At 45.1% G+C, this 19,782-nt stretch overlaps 2 protein-coding genes across 4 annotated transcripts; one reads left to right on the forward strand and one right to left on the reverse strand.

The window, feature by feature from the left end:
• The first annotated feature begins 257 nt into the window (after nucleotides 1-257).
• On the forward strand, nucleotides 258-3,981 carry LOC123449149. The gene is made up of 5 exons (XM_045126253.1): nucleotides 258-743; nucleotides 2,543-2,845; nucleotides 2,930-3,148; nucleotides 3,230-3,364; nucleotides 3,477-3,981. Exons 1-5 carry the CDS (start codon nucleotides 462-464, stop codon nucleotides 3,702-3,704), a joined length of 1,167 nt encoding a protein of 388 aa, XP_044982188.1. The 5' UTR covers nucleotides 258-461; the 3' UTR covers nucleotides 3,705-3,981.
• Nucleotides 3,982-4,148: 167 nt separating this feature from the next.
• On the reverse strand, nucleotides 4,149-8,294 carry LOC123449148 (nucleolar protein dao-5-like). 3 transcript variants are annotated; one of them, XM_045126252.1, is made up of 7 exons: nucleotides 7,670-8,294; nucleotides 7,259-7,348; nucleotides 7,096-7,179; nucleotides 6,859-7,026; nucleotides 6,705-6,775; nucleotides 4,624-4,915; nucleotides 4,149-4,437 (listed from the first exon to the last, which is right to left on the reverse strand). In XM_045126252.1, the coding sequence occupies exons 1-7, from the start codon at nucleotides 8,018-8,020 to the stop codon at nucleotides 4,357-4,359; spliced, it is 1,137 nt and encodes a 378-aa protein (XP_044982187.1). In that variant the 5' UTR covers nucleotides 8,021-8,294; the 3' UTR covers nucleotides 4,149-4,356. The 3 variants fall into 3 exon arrangements, with proteins under 3 accessions (XP_044982187.1, XP_044982186.1, XP_044982185.1); XM_045126251.1 differs by having other exon boundaries at nucleotides 4,149-4,915; nucleotides 7,096-7,167; XM_045126250.1 differs by having other exon boundaries at nucleotides 4,149-4,915.
• Between the last annotated feature and the right edge of the window lie 11,488 nt (nucleotides 8,295-19,782).

Genomic DNA, 19,782 nt, shown 5'->3' on the forward strand with positions numbered 1-19,782 from the left:
AACGAAGGAAGTAAATACCACTGGGAATAACTCTGGGAATAACTCTGATCAACCGGAGATCAAGCGCGCGCCAACGGGAAAGAATATACATGTATTATCCCGGCGAATTGCAGCCCTCGTCGCCGCCGCGATCCTGCCACGGTGCCGTCGCACGAGATTACGTTCGGCGATACAAAAAATCAGGCCAAGTGGTCGCCGCGCGTACGTGTCCCGCGGCACGCGCGTTATCCAGCCGCCGACAGCGCCAAACATTTCCCCGGCCGGCTGCTTTTATTCCCTTCCGCGTCCCTCTCCCGCTCCCGCGCGGAGCGGAGCAGAACCAAACGCCAAGACGCAAAGCGATCGAGGGCTTCCTCCCGATCCTCCTGTCCTGTCCTGTAGCCGCGCGTGGGAAAGGGGGCCGGGAACTTTTCCTCGGTGCGGCGGCGGCCAGTGCAGTCCGTCCATATATATATATAGCGATGGAGAGGGGCTGGTTCGGGTGGAGGAAGGCGAAGCAGGGCGGGGGGAAGGAGGAGGAGGGTCGGGCCAAGGTGGTGGTGGACGGGTCCGGGATACGGCAGCTGGTGGAGGACCGGGAGGCGTTCGGCATGTTCGCGGAGACCAAGTTCCGGCAGCTCGACGCCGACGGCGACGGCCGGCTGTCCGTGCGGGAGCTGCAGCCCGCCGTGGCCGACATCGGCGCCTCGCTCGGCCTGCCCGCGCAGGGCTCCTCGCCCAACGCCGACCACATCTACTCCGAGGTACGTACGTTACGCATGTGATGCGCCATAGCTGATCAGCCACTGTACCAGGTGGAGTCTCATACTCATGTGTCAAGCGCCGAACTGAGTGCGCGCCATCGAACTCAGAAATTCGCATGCTTGCTTGCTTGCTTGCTCTGGCTCCCGAGCTACGGGATCATGGCTGGCGGAGCCAGACCATTTGTGCAGCCTGGGCAAGGTATGAGAGCTGCAAGATTTAGCTAAAATTGCCCACAAAAACTCACGGTGAGACACATAATCCGTAGAAAAATTAGTGAAGGATTGTCAAGTGGAGCCCGGGCAACTGCCCAGGCTAGCCGGGCCTTGGCTCCGCCACTGATAGCTCGGTTTGCAGTCATCGTGCGTGCGTAGGTAGCGTCTGCACCAAAGGTTCCTGTCCGAAACATTCGGTGACACCTGAACTCACTCCCAGCCCCAGCAGAATTCAGGATGTACTGAATAAATGCTTTTATTTGTCACTTTGCAGTAAGTGCACTAGGATGCGTCGGACTTTTTACAATATGTTGTTCAAAATAGCTGCAGAAGCAGAAAAAAATTGTCTGCCAAACAAGAAAATAGGCAAAAGCTGATCGAAATAGCTGGATTACCTTAATCCACCTTAATGCCAAACACAACCTCAGTTCGTGGCAGGTGTGGATGTGTGCCGCAAACATTCGCTCTAATTTAAATTTAGGTGTTTTTCGTTCGAAAGATGCAATAGCTCTTCGGTATTCTTGTCCTTTTTATTTCAAGCATGCAATGTGCTTTCGTGAATTTAACTAGCTAGATCTATTTATTTATTTTTATTCTTTGTTTGTGTGTGTGTGTGTGTGTGTGTGTGTGTGTGTGTGTGTGTAACAGCTAACAAGGTAAGGTCCCAATTCTATTATGCTTCCCTACAAATAATTGCATTGGTTCTTGCAAGGATATTTATGAGACATATCACATGCTCAAGTTCTCGCAATAATGTTCATCACATGTAGTGACTTCAGCTGGATAACCTGAAAAAATCAAAAAAAGATAGCAACGTTCTATGGGCCATAGAGAGACACCAGGACATCGACAAGTGGATAAAAAAGTTGTGGTTGCTGGCTGGTGTACTTAGCAGGCGATGATCCTACGTTTGAAGTCGAAACCCTTTTCGCTATCCAGTATCCTACACTGATGCTTTGGCCGGTGAAGATTTTTGAATTCAATGCGGGATTCGGGTTTGCGCACAAGTCCGCGTCGAGATGCCCTGAACCTCAGTTCAGGCACGCCATTGGTGGTTTGGAGCGGAACCTAAAACATCACAATCCGAGCTTTTATCAGTTTTTCTCATCCTCGTCACCTGGATCATTTACTACAGATCCCGTCAATCTCTTCTTAAATTGGTAAGATTAATTAGTCCATCAGGCTCGACAACACATTTCTGCCGCCGAAAGACCACTTTCTGCCTGAATTCGCATAATCTCAGTTAGCTGCCAGGTCTAACTTCAGACAGGACAGACACTTGGACAGGCACTTGGATGGAGACTGCCCTGATTTTGAGTTTCTCAAACTTAATTTTTCCTCTCTAAACATCTATGTTAAATTTTAAACTCCTTTTTCCCCAAGACAGATATACATGAATTCCCATAATGTAAGTTGCCAAGTTCAAATCCAGACAGGATCCTCAATGGAGACCACGCCGATTTTTTGCTCCTAAGACCAGTCCAGAGACTGGCTTATTTGTTTGCTCTGTCGACACTCTAAAGTGTCTGGGTATCTTCTGCTGCTGTGCCTGAACGCCACATTTCTGCTCTTTTACTGATGTGCAGGCTATGAGCGAGTTCACTCATGGTCACGGGAACCAGGAGGGGGTGAGCAGGGCAGAGTTCCAGGAGGTCCTGTCCGACATTCTCCTCGGCATGGCGGCCGGGCTCAAGAAGGACCCGATCGTGATACTGCGCATCGACGGCGAGGACCTCAGGGACTTCTTGTCCAGCCCAAGGTATGAGCCGGTAGCCGCTGCCATCTTCTCACAGGTTGGGTCTGAAGATGCCCCTCTCCGGCAATGCCTGCTAGCCGCCGTTCAGCAGCTTGGCGTCGACCACGGAATGCCCCCAGCCGCTGACGCTTGGGTAAATGAACGAATGAACACTCCCTAGTCCTAGCCACGGATGTCTGAACATACTAGATATGTAAGATTTGTACTGCACTGGCAGGTGGTAGAGAACGTGGTAGAGCCGGCATTGCAGCAGCTCCCCGCCGATGAGCTCGAGCGACGGGCGTCCCGGGACGTCTTCTTGGAGCAGCTGAAGAAGCTGCTGGCCGGCGTCGCGGAGCAGCTTCAGGAGCGGCACGTGATCGTCGCGCACACGGAGAACACCTTCGACGGGAGCGGCGTCAGGAGGCTGCTGGGTAACAAGTTCGAGCTCGACAAGGTACACGATCAAATCCAGAGAGTGACGAGGCAGTGGTGTTACTGTTGTCGGCAACACTGATGGCCTATGGTGGCGTGGTAGCTGCTGGATTCTGTGTGGAGGGAGGTGCCGGCAGAGCACAGGAAGAAGGCGCCCAAGGACAAGGAGCACCTGCGGGTCGCGCTCGATAAGATGGCCGACGCAGCAAGCTTGCCACCCCATGGCGCTGTTGATCGGGTACTGATACTGGCTTTTGTTTCAGCCGGCACAAACAAGACCGTGGTGTGGTGTTTACTGGAGAATGAGCATGGTTTTGATTCTATGGTTCTGATTTCTGAACGTGGCGCAGGTGGACGCCGTCGTGGACGAGGCGCTCAAGGTGGCGGACGCCGGCGACGGGAAGGCGGTCGAGGAAGCGGAGTTCAAGAAGCTGCTGACGGACGTCCTTGGGGCCGTGATGCTGCGGCTGAGCGGCGAACCGATCTTCTTCTCCACCAGCACCGTCGTCCACGAGTCGATGCCCGGCTCGTCCGCCCTGTTGCCGTCGCCCGCGGTGGCATCTCCGCCGAGCGAGTAGCAACGCGCGCATATAAAAGGTAAATAGTACTGTAGGAGAGTGGGCATAAGGCCTCTCCGTAAGCGGTGCATGTGGTTGTGTTTTTTATCTGATCACGAGCATTCATGCTTTGCTATGGTTTGTTGGAAACTGACGGAATGCAACGCTGCAGTTCGTCAAGTACTCCAGCAGTATGTTGACACTGGTTGGTGTAATATAAGTTTGGAATAAGGCTTCCAAGCCAGAATGACACATTGTCAATGCCAAATGTTACTGCATGCGAATGCATTCATCTGTCTTTCGATGAAAAAATGGGAGAACAAACCCAACATTCAGCTTTCATTTCCAATAATAATCAGGAAAAGAAAGTAATCTTTGGGCAAACTTCGGTAGAATTCGAAGCGAAAAGAAACACATGAATCACTATGCAAGCACTGGAAGACGACATGTCAGCTTCTCCTAGGGTTCACGATGGAAGACACAAAATACCAATCACTGGGCAGGTACTGCTACACCTCAATAGTTTTGATCCAGAGGTTCATACTCATCACAGCGTCAGTGCATGGAAGGACAAGATCAAGATTACGATTACTCATTGTTTCCTAACGTTCATACTGATCCAGCACAATGTCAATGGTAAACAAAGGGCACACCTTGTTTAATGATCAGATGCCTAGCTAGAGATCTTTTGCTTCTTGGGCTTCTTAGACATGACAAAGTCATCATCGTCGTCGTCATCTGTGTCGCTAGATACCTTCCTCTTCTTTTGTGCTGTGGTTTTTCCCTTTGTGGCTGAGTTGGTCTTGACAAAGTCATCATCATCATCGTCATCTGTGTCGCTAGATGCCTTCCTCTTCTTTTGTGCTGTGGTTTTTCCCTTTGTGGCTGAGTTGGTTTTGACAAAGTCATCATCATCGTCGTCATCTGTGTCGCTAGATGCCTTCCTCTTCTTTTGTGCTGTGGTTTTTCCCTTTGTGGCTGAGTTGGTTTTGACAAAGCCATCGTCGTCATCGTCATCTGTGTCGCTAGATGCCTTCCTCTTCTTTGGCGCCATGGGTTTTCCCTTTGTACCTGAGTTGGTTTTCTTGTCACCTAACAGCCGTACCTTGGTTGGAGAACTTGCCCTTCTCGGTGCAGAAGGTGGTTTGACAGGGGACTTCAGTTTCAGAGCCTGTCTCTTTGCAAAGACCTCTGTAGCCACATCCAGCGGTAGCAAACCCCATTCCATCAACCTATGTACATCCAAACGGTTACTTACTTTACATCAGAGGAAATATTAGTGTATGCAACAAACCATACATTAGATGAATAACAATTCAAACACACAAGCTACAAGTAATTAGTGCCAGAATGAAATATTATGCTAGTGTATGATTCGATCAGGAGCGACTGGTAAGTGGAAACCTAACTACTCCCTCTGTACCTAAATACTTGTCGTTGGAGAAAACCAGTACAAGTTCCCCCGGCGACAAGTATTGTGGTACAGAGGGAGTACAAACCAGCAAGATTTGTTAACTAGTGAAACAAGGTCACAACTGACTTATGGCACTCATGTTTACCCAAGAAAAATGGACCTCGGCTGCAAGCAGCAGAACTCGTTTCATAACAGAAATTGAGAGGTACAGGGCAGAAGCATACAGCCTACACAAACAACACTCACACCACCAAGCTGCTTTATAGTTCAAGTGTTCAACAGTAATGTGTGCTAAAAATGTTCTTATATGGGACCTGCACCAAGCCACATACCAGTTTTTGGAAAACACAGACTACTAAGCCAGGATTTTATTATCGGCGTAAGCAAATAACCATTCAGATTCTGTAGCTGCCCTTCATTATTTAACACCATAAATGAGTGGAGATTAAATATTCAGGTCCTTTCAAGTTTTAACTAAACTTGGTTCACCTTTGATATTGCATTAATCTACAGCCACCGATCATAATAGCTTCATGTTAGTGCAAGACACAGTGATCACTTTATTGTGTTCAGAAATAGTTTAACAATTTCAGATTGCTGATGTTCCACAAACACAGAATTGCATTATCATTCGAGCACAGTGGTATAAGTATTGTGCTATATGATTAATTGTAGTAAGTTCAGTATTATATCAAATTTAGAGAACATGTATATAAATATGAATGTGTTTCCATTTATATTATCTAGTTTCCCAGCTTCTAAGAGGAACTCTAACCCATCCCCAAAAATCCTTACCTCGACAAAAATTGCCATGGTTGGGAGTTAGACCCACCTAACCCATCCCCAGTACTCCTTCGAACTCCCGTGAAATTTTCGATAGCTCCCAAAAAACAGCTTTGGGAGGTATTGCTCCCTCCCAATACTTTTTTTGGCGGGAGAAAGTTTCCTTCTCCGTCACCTCCCGCCGCCACCAAAGTTGCCGACGGCAACAACACCGGCCATGTCGTCGGCTCGAGCCACGCCGCCACCTATCTCTGCCTCCCAAGCCATCAAGCCAGAGTTCGGGCTGCCACAGCCGCCGCGCTGAACCACCCCCACCTCCCAAGCCAAGAAGCAGCCTTCAGCGTCGTTGAGGCCGGGAATCGGTCATGCCCCCCCCCCCCCTCCAGCCCCCACGGCCGCCGTGGCAAGCTCTTGCCTCCCACCCAATAGGCAAAATGGGCAAAAGATATTTTCGTTTTCTTGTAATAATGTGGAAATATAGCGGAAATGTAACCTTTTTATGCAAAAGGAGGTGTGAATTAGACAGAAAAATGGGAGCCAAGTTTAGGGGATGGCTCAGTTACCTCTCAATACCCAGAAATTATTGGGAGTTAAGTTTTGGAGATAGGTTAGGGTTCCTTAAGTTCATGAAATTATGAGGTGGAGAATTCTCCAACTTATTCCAAAAAATAAAAAATACATATCCAGCTAAAATTCAGGGGGGGGGGGGGCTGCTGTGATTCTTGAAGCAACAAGTTGGTTTAAATACCCTGTACAAGGTACCATTATACCTAGTTGGGTAGGTACAAAAAAAGATACCGTGTTTCATAGATGTGGTATCTCACCAGAATGCAGCCATTTCACTATCGGGCACCTGCTCATAGAGTGATTCATAAAATATCCTCAGTGGATCCCTCTGTAACAAGAAGGAAAAGGATTATTGCTCCGCATGAAAGGAATCAGAACATATCAGATAGTGAGATGTCATAATGGTTATACTTCAGGAGGAGGATCATGTTTCTGCCCTGGCAATTCATACACCTTCCTCTCCTTCTTCACCGCAGCAGCCCCCTCCTTCTTCACCTCAGCAGCCCCCTCCTTCTTCACCCCAGCAGCCTTCTTTTCAGCTTTCTTGATACCAACTTCCTTCTTTATTTTCTTTTCCTCCTTCAACGAATCAAGATGATAATTTAGCAACTAAACAAACAACAAACATAAATCACGAAAATGGCATACCTTTGTATCATATTCATCTTTTGGTTTCTTAGTCTTGGAGACCTTGGGCTTACTCGCAGCTGCACTTCTCTTCTGTGATTTTGGCTGAAATATCCACACCTACTAACCTCAACAATAGAATTCAACGAAAATAAATCTGGAACAAGAGAAGAATAATTGCAACCTTGCATTCATCATCGGAACCGGTTTCTTCTTTCTTTACTTTAGAAGTCTTCACCTTGCTATTGCTAGTGCTTTTCTGCTTCTCATTTCCCTAAAAGACAGAGCAATGTTATCTTTATACTAGGCAAGAAAGACTGGAAGAAACCAGTAGATAAAATCTAAAACATCTCCCAGTTGAAGGTAATTTTCCCATAAGAAAATAAAATAAAATGGATATGCTATGAATCAATGTTCGTAGCTTGAACAGACCACCCTCCCGTTTTTAGCCTAATTGAAAACGTTGTACGGAGACATGTCCAGATCTAAGAAAAGAATTGGCCTACGCGTTTACGAATCCTCAGCGATTGACAGTAGGCTCATAAGAAATACAAAAATATCAATCAATTCAATCAATAAAACAATTGGAACAAACCTTCTTGGCCCTTGAACTCGAAATCGGAGTGTACTCATATTCGTCCTCGTCGTCGTCGTCTTCTTCTTCCTCCTCCTCGTAATCCTCCTCGTACTCCATCTTTTTCTCCTTCTTTGCACCCCCATTGCTCGCCTTTTTGGCCCGAGAACGCGCAAGCGGAACGTCGTCATCGTCGTCCTCCTCCTCCTTCTTGACCTTGGAGGCACTCGCCGCGCTCGCTTTCTTCTTGGGTCGAGAGAAGGCCAGCGGCACGTTGTCCTCGTCGTCTTCGTCATCCACTTCCTTCTTGAGAGGATTGTGCAGCGTCGCGGTTCCTGCGGAAAGCGCGGCGGCGGCGTCTTCTCCGGCCATTGCTGCGGTGGTGGTGAGGCGAGGGTTTCGGCTTTTCGCGGTCGGTTTTGGGGGGGAAATGGGAGAGAGACCCGAGGGGCCGAGCTGGTGGACAAGGAGGAATAACGACAGAGGATTTAGACGGAGGGATGAAGGATGCCCTCACCAGCGCCGGCGGTCGGATGGCGGCGCTGGGGCGCTTGCGCCTATCGGCCGATGGGGAATAGGCAGAGGCGGCGGCGCTTGCCCTCCGTGGTCCGGAGGAAGGAAAGAGCGGAAGGGGTTCAATCCCGGATGACCAAAGGCCGTATTAATCTGGGCTAGCGAGAAATAGTCTGATTCCTTCCGGGCCGCCACTATGATTCAAGTTGGGCCAGGCGGGCTTCGACGGCCTGGACTGCCGAAGGGGAAAGGCAAATCCCCGCGTGCTCTTTTGAGGCAGAATGTCGACCGCACGCACAGACTCCTGAGAGCTTGTTCGGTTCTTGGAGAATTGAAGGGGTTGGGAAGGGATTGGGAGGGATTAAATCTCCTACAAGTCAAATTTCACCTTAATCTCTTCCAATCCTCTTCAATCCCCTCCTGTCTGGGATTAACCGAACAAGGCCTGAGTAGGCGGTCCAAAAAAAGACTCCGCTCAACAGGGTTTGAACCTGAGACCACACACTTCGAAGAAGTACGGCTAGCCAATCGAGGTAGAGAGTTACCCGGTTTATAACGCAGCGCAAAATATTGAGAACAAAACCTAGCACACATCCAAACACTTTTTAAATTTTGTATGCAAAATGTTATTTTGAGAAAAAAAACGTGAAGGTTGTATGAAATAGCAAACATTTATAGAAAATGCTGAATAAATTTTGAAAAACTCAACCAATTCGAAAAATGCAAACGGGATTTTTTCTAAAATTCTCCCAGAAATAGAAAACGTGAATGTTTTTTTGAAATCAGAATAATTTTCAAATTCTAAAAAATGGATATGTAAACATTTTTCTAAAAATGGGAACCTATTTTGAAACTCCCCAAAAAAACTTGAAAACATGAACAGTTTTAAAGACTTGCGTACATATTTTGAAACTCCCGAACAAAAATTCAAACATGAACCTTTTTAGGAATTTGCGAACAATTCGTTAAATGGAAATATTTATTGAAACTCTCAACAAAATTTGAAAACATGAACATTTTTAGAAAATTTGTGACAAATTGTGAAATGGAAAGATATTTTGAAACTCCCAAACAAAAATTCAAATATGAGCATTTTTTGGAATATGTGAACAATTCTTTAAATTGAAACATTTACTGAAACTCCCAACAAAACTTGAAAACATGTACATTTTTTTAAATTGGTGATCAAATTCAGAAATGAGAAGGTCTTTAACTAAAGTAGCGATCTAGATGCTCTTATATTAGCTTATAGAAGGAGTAGATTTTTCTGAAAAATGATCATTTTCTATAATATGGAAATATTTTTTAAATCTCCCAAAAATTTAATACATGAATATTTTTTTTGAAACCGGAACATTTTTAAAATTCACATAAAAATTGGGATATGGAAATATTTTTGAAAAATGGAAACATTTTTTGAAACCCCCGAACAAAACTTGAAAACATGAACAATTTTTAAAATTTGGAACTCCCAAACAAAAATTCAAACCTTATTTTTTTTGGAATTTGTAAACAATTCTTTAGATGGAAACATTTATTGAAACTCCTAATGAAATTTGAAAATATGAACATTTTTTAAAATTTGTGAAGAAATTTTGAAATGAGAAAAAATAAATTAAACAACCCAACATAATTTGAAAACATGAAAAAAAATGTATAGCTTTTCTTTAAGACCAAACTTTTATATAATATGGGAACATTTTTTAGAACACAATAAAAAAATTGAACTCGTCAACAAAAATCAATAACAAGCATATTTTCGTAATTTCTAATATTTTTAGAATTTTAGAAAAGAAATAGAAACTCTTAAGAGCAAAAAGGAAAAAAAAAATGATAATTGAAAAATCAAATAAAGAAACAAAAAAACGAAGCAAGAAAAAGAAGCAGAAAAACGAAAAACAAAAAACAAAGAAAAAAAGCAATGAAAACGCAGTTCAAGAACCTTATAGGATGTTCCCAGAACCGGACTGAGTAGCTCGTGCGCTATCTCGTAATTGGGTCAGCTCATCGTGATCGTTATGTCGTTTGCCTCCATGCGAAGCAGAAACGCGTTAGATAGAATATTTCGTGGTAGGCCGCGCCAATTCCTCGTGTTACGAGTGAGACGGGTATCAACTATCTGATGAGCGTTCCTTCGTAGCCTCTCAAGGGTCAGTTTCACGCGTCGTCACTTACGTGTTCTCAACCGTCGTCACATGTTGCATTCAAAGCGTTTTCTTTGGATTTTCTATTTTCTTTTCATGCGTTTTAGCTTTTTAAATAGTTTTACCGGGTTTTTTATGTTTAAGTTTTCCAACTGTCTTTATCAGCTTTGGACTGAAAATTATTTTAAAAAATAGAGAAAAAGCATGTTTTTTCCTTTTTCAAGAAGCATGCTTTTATTTTGCAAGAAACAAGGATTTGCTTTCATAAGAGGCACGATCTCTTGGAAACGAAAAAACAAAAAAAAATCTTGAGAGGCACGAATTTGCTTCCGCAAGAGACACGACCGTGCCTATCAAAAACGAAAAAATGCATTTTTTTTCTTTTCGATAGGTTTTACTTCCGTGAGATGCATGAATTTGCTTCCACGAGAGGAATGACTCTGCCTCTCGGAAATGGGAAAAATGTGATTTTTGATATTGTTTTTTCTTGTCAGAGGCATGATTTTATTTCCACGAGAGACACGGCAATGCCCCTCAGAAATGGAAAAAACACGTTTTTTTTCTTTCACAAGATGCATGGTTTCGCTTTTGTGAGAGGCACATATTTGCTTCTGCGAGATGTGCCTCTCAAAAACGAAAAAACATTTTTTTCTTTCTCGAGAGGCACGCTTTTTCATCTTATTTTTCTTGAAAAAAATCATCATCTGGAATTTAGTTTGAAGATCTATACGCGAGAAATCTAACGGCGAAAACGGTTGGAGATTTGGACAAACGGTTTAAAAGATAAAATGTTTTGAAATAATGGATCTACGGAAAAAAGGAAAACGCTTGGTTGTGACAAGTGGCACACATTGTGACACCCCGAGACCGACGTTTCAGAAGATTCCCCTTTCCTTCCCGTTTCCGTCGTGTGAGTATTTTTATTTGTCGCATCATCATCGCATCATGCACATCATCTGCATCGCATCGGCATCCCGTTGCCGTCAGTTTTCAAACTTGCATCCGTTGTTAGTTGCCGGTTCTCGTCGTTGTCCGTTCTGAGCCCAACCGCACACGCACGCGCCCGCGACATCGTCATACCCTGTTTTAAAAGTGCGTTTAAAACTTTCTCTAATCGAGGTGAAACTTGGCATGCGGTCGTAATTAGATATAGCTAGACCGCCTGTCAAATTTCGTCGCGAACGGAGTTCGTCTGGTACCCGGACAGTCGATCGTAGTGGCACCGTATTCGGTCTACCGTCGGACGTTTGTCGGTGTTTTAAAAATCGTTGCCGCGCCGCCCGCTTTCCCTCTCGTCTCCGTATACATACTCTACACGGCCTCGTAACCGTTCCCGCGTTCGGAATCGTCTGAATCCGACCGCACGGTTGGATCCGGAACGAAATTCCGACTAACCTAGTCCCCCCATTTGTCTATAAATAGTCCCGTGTGTATTTTTTAGACAGCCCCCTTCCACCTCGGGATCCGCGCCCGAAACCCTAGCCCCCCACTCTCTCTCTCCTCCCACCACCCACCAGCCGTCGCGGGCCCACCGAGCCCAGATCGGGCCCGGGCAGGCCCATCCGCCGCCGCCGTGGCCCGAGCACCCCCTGCTCCCGTCGAGGCGCAGTCGCCCGAGCTGCCGCAGTCCCGCCCCGCCCCGCCGTATGGATCCCGCGCCAGCACCGAGCCCCGCCGCCGCCGGTGCTCGTCCCCTGCCGCCCCGGTGACCGGAACGAGCGCTGCAGCTTCTCCCGAAGCCCAGATCCCGGTGCAGCTCGGAGCGCCGCCACGCTGCCGGTTGCCCGCGTGGCCGCCCGTAGATTCTCCCGTCGCCGAATCTGGAACCCCCACCTCCGGATCCATCCGTTCCCTGCGTCACCTCGCCTTGCCGAGGCCCCAATCGCCGGTGCTGCCTCCCTGGCGAGCCGCCGCCGCGACGTCGTTCCCTGTCTCGGGCACGAGGACAGGGACGAGCTTCCCCTCGTCAGCCGAGTTGGGCCAGCGCCCCGTCCCGCGTTGACCAGCGTGCACCGCCGCGTGGGCCTTCCCCAGCGTCGCGGCCCACCAGCGCCAGCAGCTCCCCTCGCCCCAGCTGGGCCTCCTCCCGCGCGCCCGCGTGGCCCAGCTTCGACCTCCCCAGCGCCCCGGCCTGCCTCTTCCTCCCCTGCAACCTGGGCCGAGCCCAGCTAAGGTGAGCAGCTCTTTTACCACACTTCCAGCGCCCCCTGCACTGATTAGCTTTATTGCGCCCCTTTTAGGCCCGTTAGTAATTAGGATTTTCGAATTAGTATTATTCCAGTAAATAGACGTATATTCAAATCGCGTGTAAGTTTTATTCCGTTAGTCGGATCGAGCCGTGTAAGATATGGTTTTCATGTAGTTTTGCGCGTAGAACCCGTTTATAAAACTTGCATAATTATTTGATGTTGTTTGACGTGTCGAATGCATAGATTAGCGTGCTGTCTAGATAGGATAGACGCCGTATTTATTTTTCGCGCGTGTCCGGATTGCTCGTATGCCTTAGATAAAATGTTCATGTTTTAGGAACCATTTTCCCATGTATTTTAGGGCGGTCATTAGTATTTTTACGTGTAGGGAATTGCGCTAGTTTATTTTCCCGTGTATAGGTTATTTTCTCGCATTTTCGTGTGGCATTATATTGTTGTGCAACCCCACATATTTTATATGTTTTCGGGGTAGGGTGCAATTAGTTTTAGCATTAGAGCAAGTTAGTTCGCGCGATATTTTGCTGTGATGCCCTTTTATTTAATTTGTAGGATTTATTCCGTGCTTCGTTTGACGGAGTTGTCAACTAGGGAGTTGTTCTTGGGGTGTTTAGACTAGCCCCTGGTATTTTTGGCTGCAATAGAAATGCATGTTTAGGTGTGGTTTGATTGCCCTCAAGTTGCTAGAAATAGTGCTGATTTGGAGGTGCTGAAATATTTCTAAGTCTGGAGTCTGTTATATTTTGTTGCTGTCTTGTCTTGCTTGTATCTTTTGATCTGTAGCTCTTTTGGGGTTGGTCCAATGGAGTAAGTTGTAGCCATTGTGATTCTCTAGCATGCTATAAATTTTCATGCCATTTGGAGTCCTGTAACTATTGGTTTTGCTGCTGTCAATATGCCTTCAGACCGAAAACTGCACTTTCATGAGGTGTTATTTTCACTAAGTCTGAAATAGTGTGTGAGATGTCATTTTGTGACTTCTTCTCCTAGTGTTCCATGATGCCATGCTATTTGTTGTTAGTTGTTTGTTGTAGTACTTCTTGCCCTCTTTCGTGTCATGTCTTTATTGATTATATTTGAGTTGTGTAACTCGTAGTTGTGGGGTGTAGAAAATGCTATGTGGCTGATTTTGGCAGATTGTAGTGATTTCTTGTTTTGCTCGTATCTTTTGATCCGTAGCTCCGATTTGATCGTGCCCTACATGAAACTTGCTTAGAATATTGTGTAGTTTCATTTTATCTTGCTGGTTGTATGTTTTGAAGTGCTCATGACTGCCGTTGCACACATATTGCATTCATGTCATCATATCTTGCGGTGCTTGTATCTTTTGAACCGTAGCTCCGTTGGAGATGTTCTTTATGTGTAAATTGCTTGTCTTGACGTGTAGAATCACGTGAACCTATTTATTTTGCTGTTTAACAACTAATTAAATGTGTTAGTTCAGATCTGGACAGAATTGTAAATTAACATGTTAGGTCGTTTCGGAGATGCTATATGTCATTTCCGACCTCATTTAAAATGCCTAGATAGGTAGTTTAATTACGCTTCACCTCTTGCCATGTTTGACAACATTTAATATTGCCGTGTATCTAATCGGGATAGAACTAAATAAATAAACGTGGAGTTTCGTCAATATGCAACTCGTTGCATATTGAACTTTACTTAATGTGTAGTGTTTGATTGTGTGAATTGTCATGCCGTGACTTGCATGTATTCAGCTGCTCATGCATCATTTGTGTTGTGCATCGTGTGGTGAAATTCGTGTGTTGATTTGTGTTTCCGGTTTGCTTCGTCTCGATAGAGTTCCGTAGCGTGCCGGATTGTGAGGACCCGTTCGACTACGTCGGTTCGTCTGCTTCACGGAGGCATTCTTCTTCCAAGCGGGATCTCAGGCAAGATGACCATTTCCCCAGATACCATTACTATCATTGCCATGCTAGTTATTTCGATGCTATCGTTATGTCTCGTTGCCTACCACATGTTAAATATCAGCCTCTCAACAATGCCATGAAACCTTCAACCTATTCAACCTAGCAAACCACTGATTGGCTATGTTACCGCTTGCTTAACCTTGTGTTAGTGTTACTAGTTGCAGGTGCAGTTGCTTCCATGTGAAAACATGGGTTCCTTGTTATATCACCATATTAATTGCTATTAATTTAATGCACCTATATACTTGGTAAAAGGTGGAAGGCTCGGCCTTTCTAGCCTGGTGTTTTGTTCCACCTTTGCCCCCTTAGTTTCGGCTACCGGTGTTATGTTCCATAATTGAGCGCTCCTAACACGATCGGGGTTGTTATGGGGACCCCCTTGATAATTCGTTTTAGATTAAAGCTGGTCTGGCAAGGCCCAACATTGGTACTACATTTGCCCAACATAATAGTTCTGTTAAATTGAAATGCATAGGGAGTTAGCGCTACCCAGGAGTAATTCTATATAATACAGGTAGGGCCAGTGCTGATGATGCTGGTCCAAAACAGAGCACCGTGCGGGGCCACCACGAGGAAACTCGAGGTTTGGCACTCGTACGCTTCGCTTATCCGTCGTGTCCTGAGAACGAGATACGTGGCTCCTATCGGGATCGTCGACACGCCGGGCGGCCTTGCTGGATTAGTTTTACCTTTGACGAGATATCTTGTGCATCGGGATTCCGGTGATGCTTTGAGTAATCTCAGAGTTGAGATTTTCCACTAGGGAATCCGACGAGATCGCGAGCTTCGTGATTGAGGATTTCTATGCGGCTTGTGGTAATTTGTGATGGACTAGTTGGAGCACCCCTGCAGGGTTAAATCTTTCGAAAAACCGTGCCCGCGGTTATGTGGCAACGTGGAAACTTTGTTTAACACTGGTTCTAGATAACTCGAAGTTAACTTAATTGAAATATGCCAACTGTGTGCGTAACCGTGACTATCTCTTTCATGAGTTCTTTCTCCGATCGAGGACACGGTGGGGTTATGTCTGACGTAGGTAGGTGTTCAGGATCATTCATTTGATCATCAGTAGTCACGTCCGTTATGCGTAGATCTTCCCCCTCTTATTCTTGTACTCGTAAGTTTAGCCACCAAATATATGCTTAGCCACTGCTGCAACCTCACCACTTAACCATACCTCACCCATTAAGCTTTGCTAGTCTTGATACCTTTGGAAATGAGATTGCTGAGTCCCCTGCGGCTCACAGATTACTACAACACCAGTTGCAGGTACAAGTAAAGGTTACTTGACGCGAGCGCGTTGATTGTTCATTTGGAGTTGATTCTTCTTCTTCTTCATCGATCTAGGATGGGTTCCAGGCCGGCTGCCTGGGATAGCAAGGATGGACGTCGTTCTTCTTTTCTCGTTTGTTTTCGTCCGTAGTCGGACCCTGCTCTTACTCTTGATGAATATGTAATGCACTGCTGTGACTCTCATGTAGCTTGTGGCGAGTGTAAGCCAATTCTATATATATATCTCTTCTTTTCAGTACATGTACTTGTAACGATATCCATTCTTGCGACACGACGAGATGCGCTTCTATCCCTGACGAGGCCTTCGTGCCAAATTGAGGATAGGGTCGCATCTTGGGCGTGACACACATGCAATACAACACTTGTCGTAAACTGGGAAGATGGAAGTGACGTGTGAAAGGAATACTCCTCAATTAGTGATTTCGCGCGAGACAAGGGTGAACCCTCGCGTTGGGGGAGCCCCGAATGGGTTGGCCCAGCCGCGCAAGAGGTTGCGACCTATTTTTTCTGTTCTTATTTTCTGCTTTTGTGCTTTCGTTTATACTTTAAAATATTACACACACACATCTGAGCTATTATGTTACACGTAATATAATATTATTCTGTACCTCAACTTGAACTCACGTTTTGAGGACACCAAAAAGGCGAATTGTCTATCCTGTGTCTTCCATGGCATAACCAGGGGTTCGTCACGAGCTTCGGACGGTTCTCCAGCGCACTCGTGCCGGCTGTTTGTTATCACACGAGTTGTAGTCGAGATTTCGCACGCGCGCTCTCTCTCTTCTAGTCGTCTTCCTCGAACTAGGCCTTATTTGGTGATGGGGTTAGCTCCCATGGGGGAGTTGTTCTTGAAACTTGTGTTGGCATGTTGTTTGTATTGGGCGATTTATGTTTCACATGTGTTTTTATGGGTTATTCGGGTCTTCAATTGATCTTTGCGTGTTAGGTTTTGAGCTGGTCAGCGATCGTTGGCTCTTGTGCGTCGGCCGTGTCCACCTCCTTCGCGTGTTCTTGTGGATCGTTCGTTCTTTTTCGATTTAGTATTTTACAGGAGTGGTGTGAGGTGCATACGACGATTTCTGGATCGTCAATTTGTAAAGATGCAAAGAGCTTCAAAAGTACCAAGACATTGAAGAGATATGAGAAATCTGATTTGATGATAGATATGTCTCCAAAAGAAATAAGAATTTTCTCCCCTAAGAATGAATATGTAAGAATTTCCGCTCCCCCTGAATCATAGCATGTAGATATTGAGAGAGGTAGGGTATTACAAGTTCAATCAAAGGATAGTAAAGCAATGATAGAAACAATTTTATCTCCCCCTTAATATGTAAGGTTTGATACATCTCCTCTTGGCAGATCTCCCCTTAGACAGACCTTCCTCTAGGAACATATATCTCCCCCTATTTATAATTCTCCCCCTTTTGTGTAAGCTTATTGGTGATATTTCTTCCCTTTATATAGGTTCATTAGAAGCTTTGATATTTCTCCCCTTTGGCATTAATTGCCAAAAAGGTCACATGGTAAGGGCTCATTGAGAGAAAGGGATCCTTGATTCTTCTCTCTTTGATATATAAGGGTTCCTTGAAATCCCCCCCCCCACCCATATAGTAGGAAGTGTTCATTTAATGTTCTCCTCCTTTAATACGAATAAGAGTTCCTTGAACTATCTCCCCCTATGTTAGGGATCCTGGAAGATTCTCCCTCTTATATTGTATGGGTTCACTAAGGATTTCTCCCCCTAGAGAAGTTTTTCCCCACTCGAAAAAATATTGCTAAAACGGATTTTGTTTCATAAAGTTTTCAATAAGATCTTAGGAGGTAACGAAACATGCGATCATTGATAATCTTTCTCCCCCTAAGGCAAAAGTCGAGAAAATATCGGAAAATCAAACACACTGATAATATAAGAGTCACCGAGGCAATGTGGTTTGGTAGAACCGAGAAAGAAAATCAGGCCTGTGGGAGAAATCAGTTGGACAGAGTTTCCCAAATTGGTGAGACTGAGTTGCAAAGAAAATCAACTCGTGAACTGAAAAATAGAGAAAAAGAGAATCTAAGGATTGGTATAAGATACCAATTGATAAACGAAATCAAGACAATAAACAATTCCAATTTTTTTTTGGTTTTTTGAAATATTTATTTACATACATTTAGATGAGAGTTGAATGGTTCCAAGAAGATATGAAATGACAAATGTGAACCATACAAGAATCTTCATCTAGATTTGGGGCGGTGACTAGGTCACCTATATTAGAGTATTTGACTTGAGGAGTCAAGCAAGAATGCTTGGTCATAGGTCATACTCATTGTTAAGCGCAAAATGGGGTTACCATTTTTCGATTAAGCATTTTAATGTCTTCATATCACTTGAGTTGCTTTACTTCATGACTTGGTGCAAAGCTTTATCAAGGATATGAGTACATACCTTCGAATGGTGTTGATGATGTGGCATGTAGGTGAACTTGTTGTGGATGCTGAAAGTTGATGAAGATCATCTTGAGTTGGGAGCTATCCTTATCGTTTTAGTTAGTCATGCAAGGAAGAACATAATATATCCAAATGACATGAGTGAATTTCATCATCATATAATTGTCAAGGATATGATTTTGTTGTCTTCTTCCTCCATCTCCGAAGAAGGGATTACTGACACTTGGCTATGTCAAGATTGCTTTTGATGTGAGTTGGTGGCAATCTTGTGAAGTGTATTTCTTCCAAGTACCTACAAAAGGTTAGATGTAATACAAGGGAGCATAGTTTTTCCAAGATATAAGATAGTATCATATCAATAGCATCAAGGAATAGCCAATCAAGCTCATGCCCTTGCATGCATCCGAGTGAGCCTAGCTCAAGTTTGAAGCATCAATGATATTCAACTCACTCCTGAAATGACAAACACTTTCTCGTCAAGTGGTTTGGTAAAGATGTCAGCTAATTGTTTGTTGGTATGAACATGCTTAAGATCTATATCTCCTTTACCAACATGATCACGAATGAAATGATGTCGCACTTGAATATGTTTTGTTTTAGAATGTTGCACTGGATTATAGGCAAATTTAATAACACTTTCATTGTCACACTATAATGTAACATTTTTAACATGAATGCAATAATCCTTAAAAATTTGAGTCATCCATGGTAATTGCGCACAACATGATCCGATGACTATATATTCAGCTTCGGCAGTAGATAAAGATACCAAGTTTTGTTTCTTGGATGACAAACACACAAGAGAAATCCCAAGAAGTTGACATGTACCCGAGGTGGCTTTTCTATCAACCTTGTCTCCGGCATAGTCCGAGTCGGAATAGCCAACATGATTAAAAGAAGATCCCTTGAGATACCTGATACGTCCATTTTGCATCATGCTTTTATGTTGATATTTATCGCTTCTTGGGCTGTTATTTCACTTCACGGTACAATACTTCTGCCTTTTCTCTCTTATTTTGCAAGGTTTACTTGAAGAGGGAGAATGCCGGCAGCTCAAATTCTGGCCTGAAAGTGGAGCAAAGTTGAGATACCTATTCTGCGCAACTCCAAATGCTGTAAAAATCAACAAGGATTTTTTCCCGATTTATGAAAAATACTGGGCCGAAGAAGTTCCAGAGGGGCGCCAGCAGGTAGCCACAAGCCTGCTAGGCGCGGCCACCCCCTGGACGCGCCTAGGGGGCTTGTGGGCACCCAGCTGGCCCTCTGGCCCCCCTCTTCTGCTATATGAAGGGTTTCGTGAGGGAAAAATCAAGGGGAGGCTTTTTCGAGGATTCGTCGCCGCCACGAGGTGGAACTTGAGCAAAACCAATCTAGAGCTCTGCCACGACGATCCTGCCAGGGAAACTTCCCTCCCGGAGGGGGAAATCGTCGCCATCGTCATCACCAACACTCCTCTCATCGGAGGGGACTCATCACCATCAACATCTTCATCATCACCATCTCATCTCCAAACCCTAGTTCATCACTTGTAACCAATCTCCGTCTCGCGACTCCGATTGGTACTTGTAAGGTTGCTAGTAGTGTTAATTACTCTTTCTAGTTGATGCTAGTTGGAT

Source organism: Hordeum vulgare, chromosome 4H, assembly GCF_904849725.1.
Source record: "Hordeum vulgare subsp. vulgare chromosome 4H, MorexV3_pseudomolecules_assembly, whole genome shotgun sequence".
Classification (NCBI taxonomy): Eukaryota; Viridiplantae; Streptophyta; class Magnoliopsida; order Poales; family Poaceae; genus Hordeum; species Hordeum vulgare.

Bases quoted from the DNA above. Each gene is read 5' to 3' on its own strand.
- LOC123449149 (XM_045126253.1), top strand. From the start codon at position 462: ATGGAGAGGGGCTGGTTCGGGTGGAGGAAGGCGAAGCAGGGCGGGGGG. The intron at 744-2,542 runs GTACGTACGTTA...ACTGATGTGCAG, and splicing joins CCGACCACATCTACTCCGAG to GCTATGAGCGAGTTCACTCA. The intron at 2,846-2,929 runs GTAAATGAACGA...CTGCACTGGCAG, and splicing joins CCCCAGCCGCTGACGCTTGG to GTGGTAGAGAACGTGGTAGA.
- LOC123449148 (XM_045126250.1), bottom strand. From the start codon at position 8,020: ATGGCCGGAGAAGACGCCGCCGCCGCGCTTTCCGCAGGAACCGCGACG. The intron at 7,180-7,258 runs GTTGCAATTATT...TGGATATTTCAG, and splicing joins GTTCCGATGATGAATGCAAG to CCAAAATCACAGAAGAGAAG. The intron at 7,027-7,095 runs GTATGCCATTTT...GATTCGTTGAAG, and splicing joins AAGATGAATATGATACAAAG to GAGGAAAAGAAAATAAAGAA.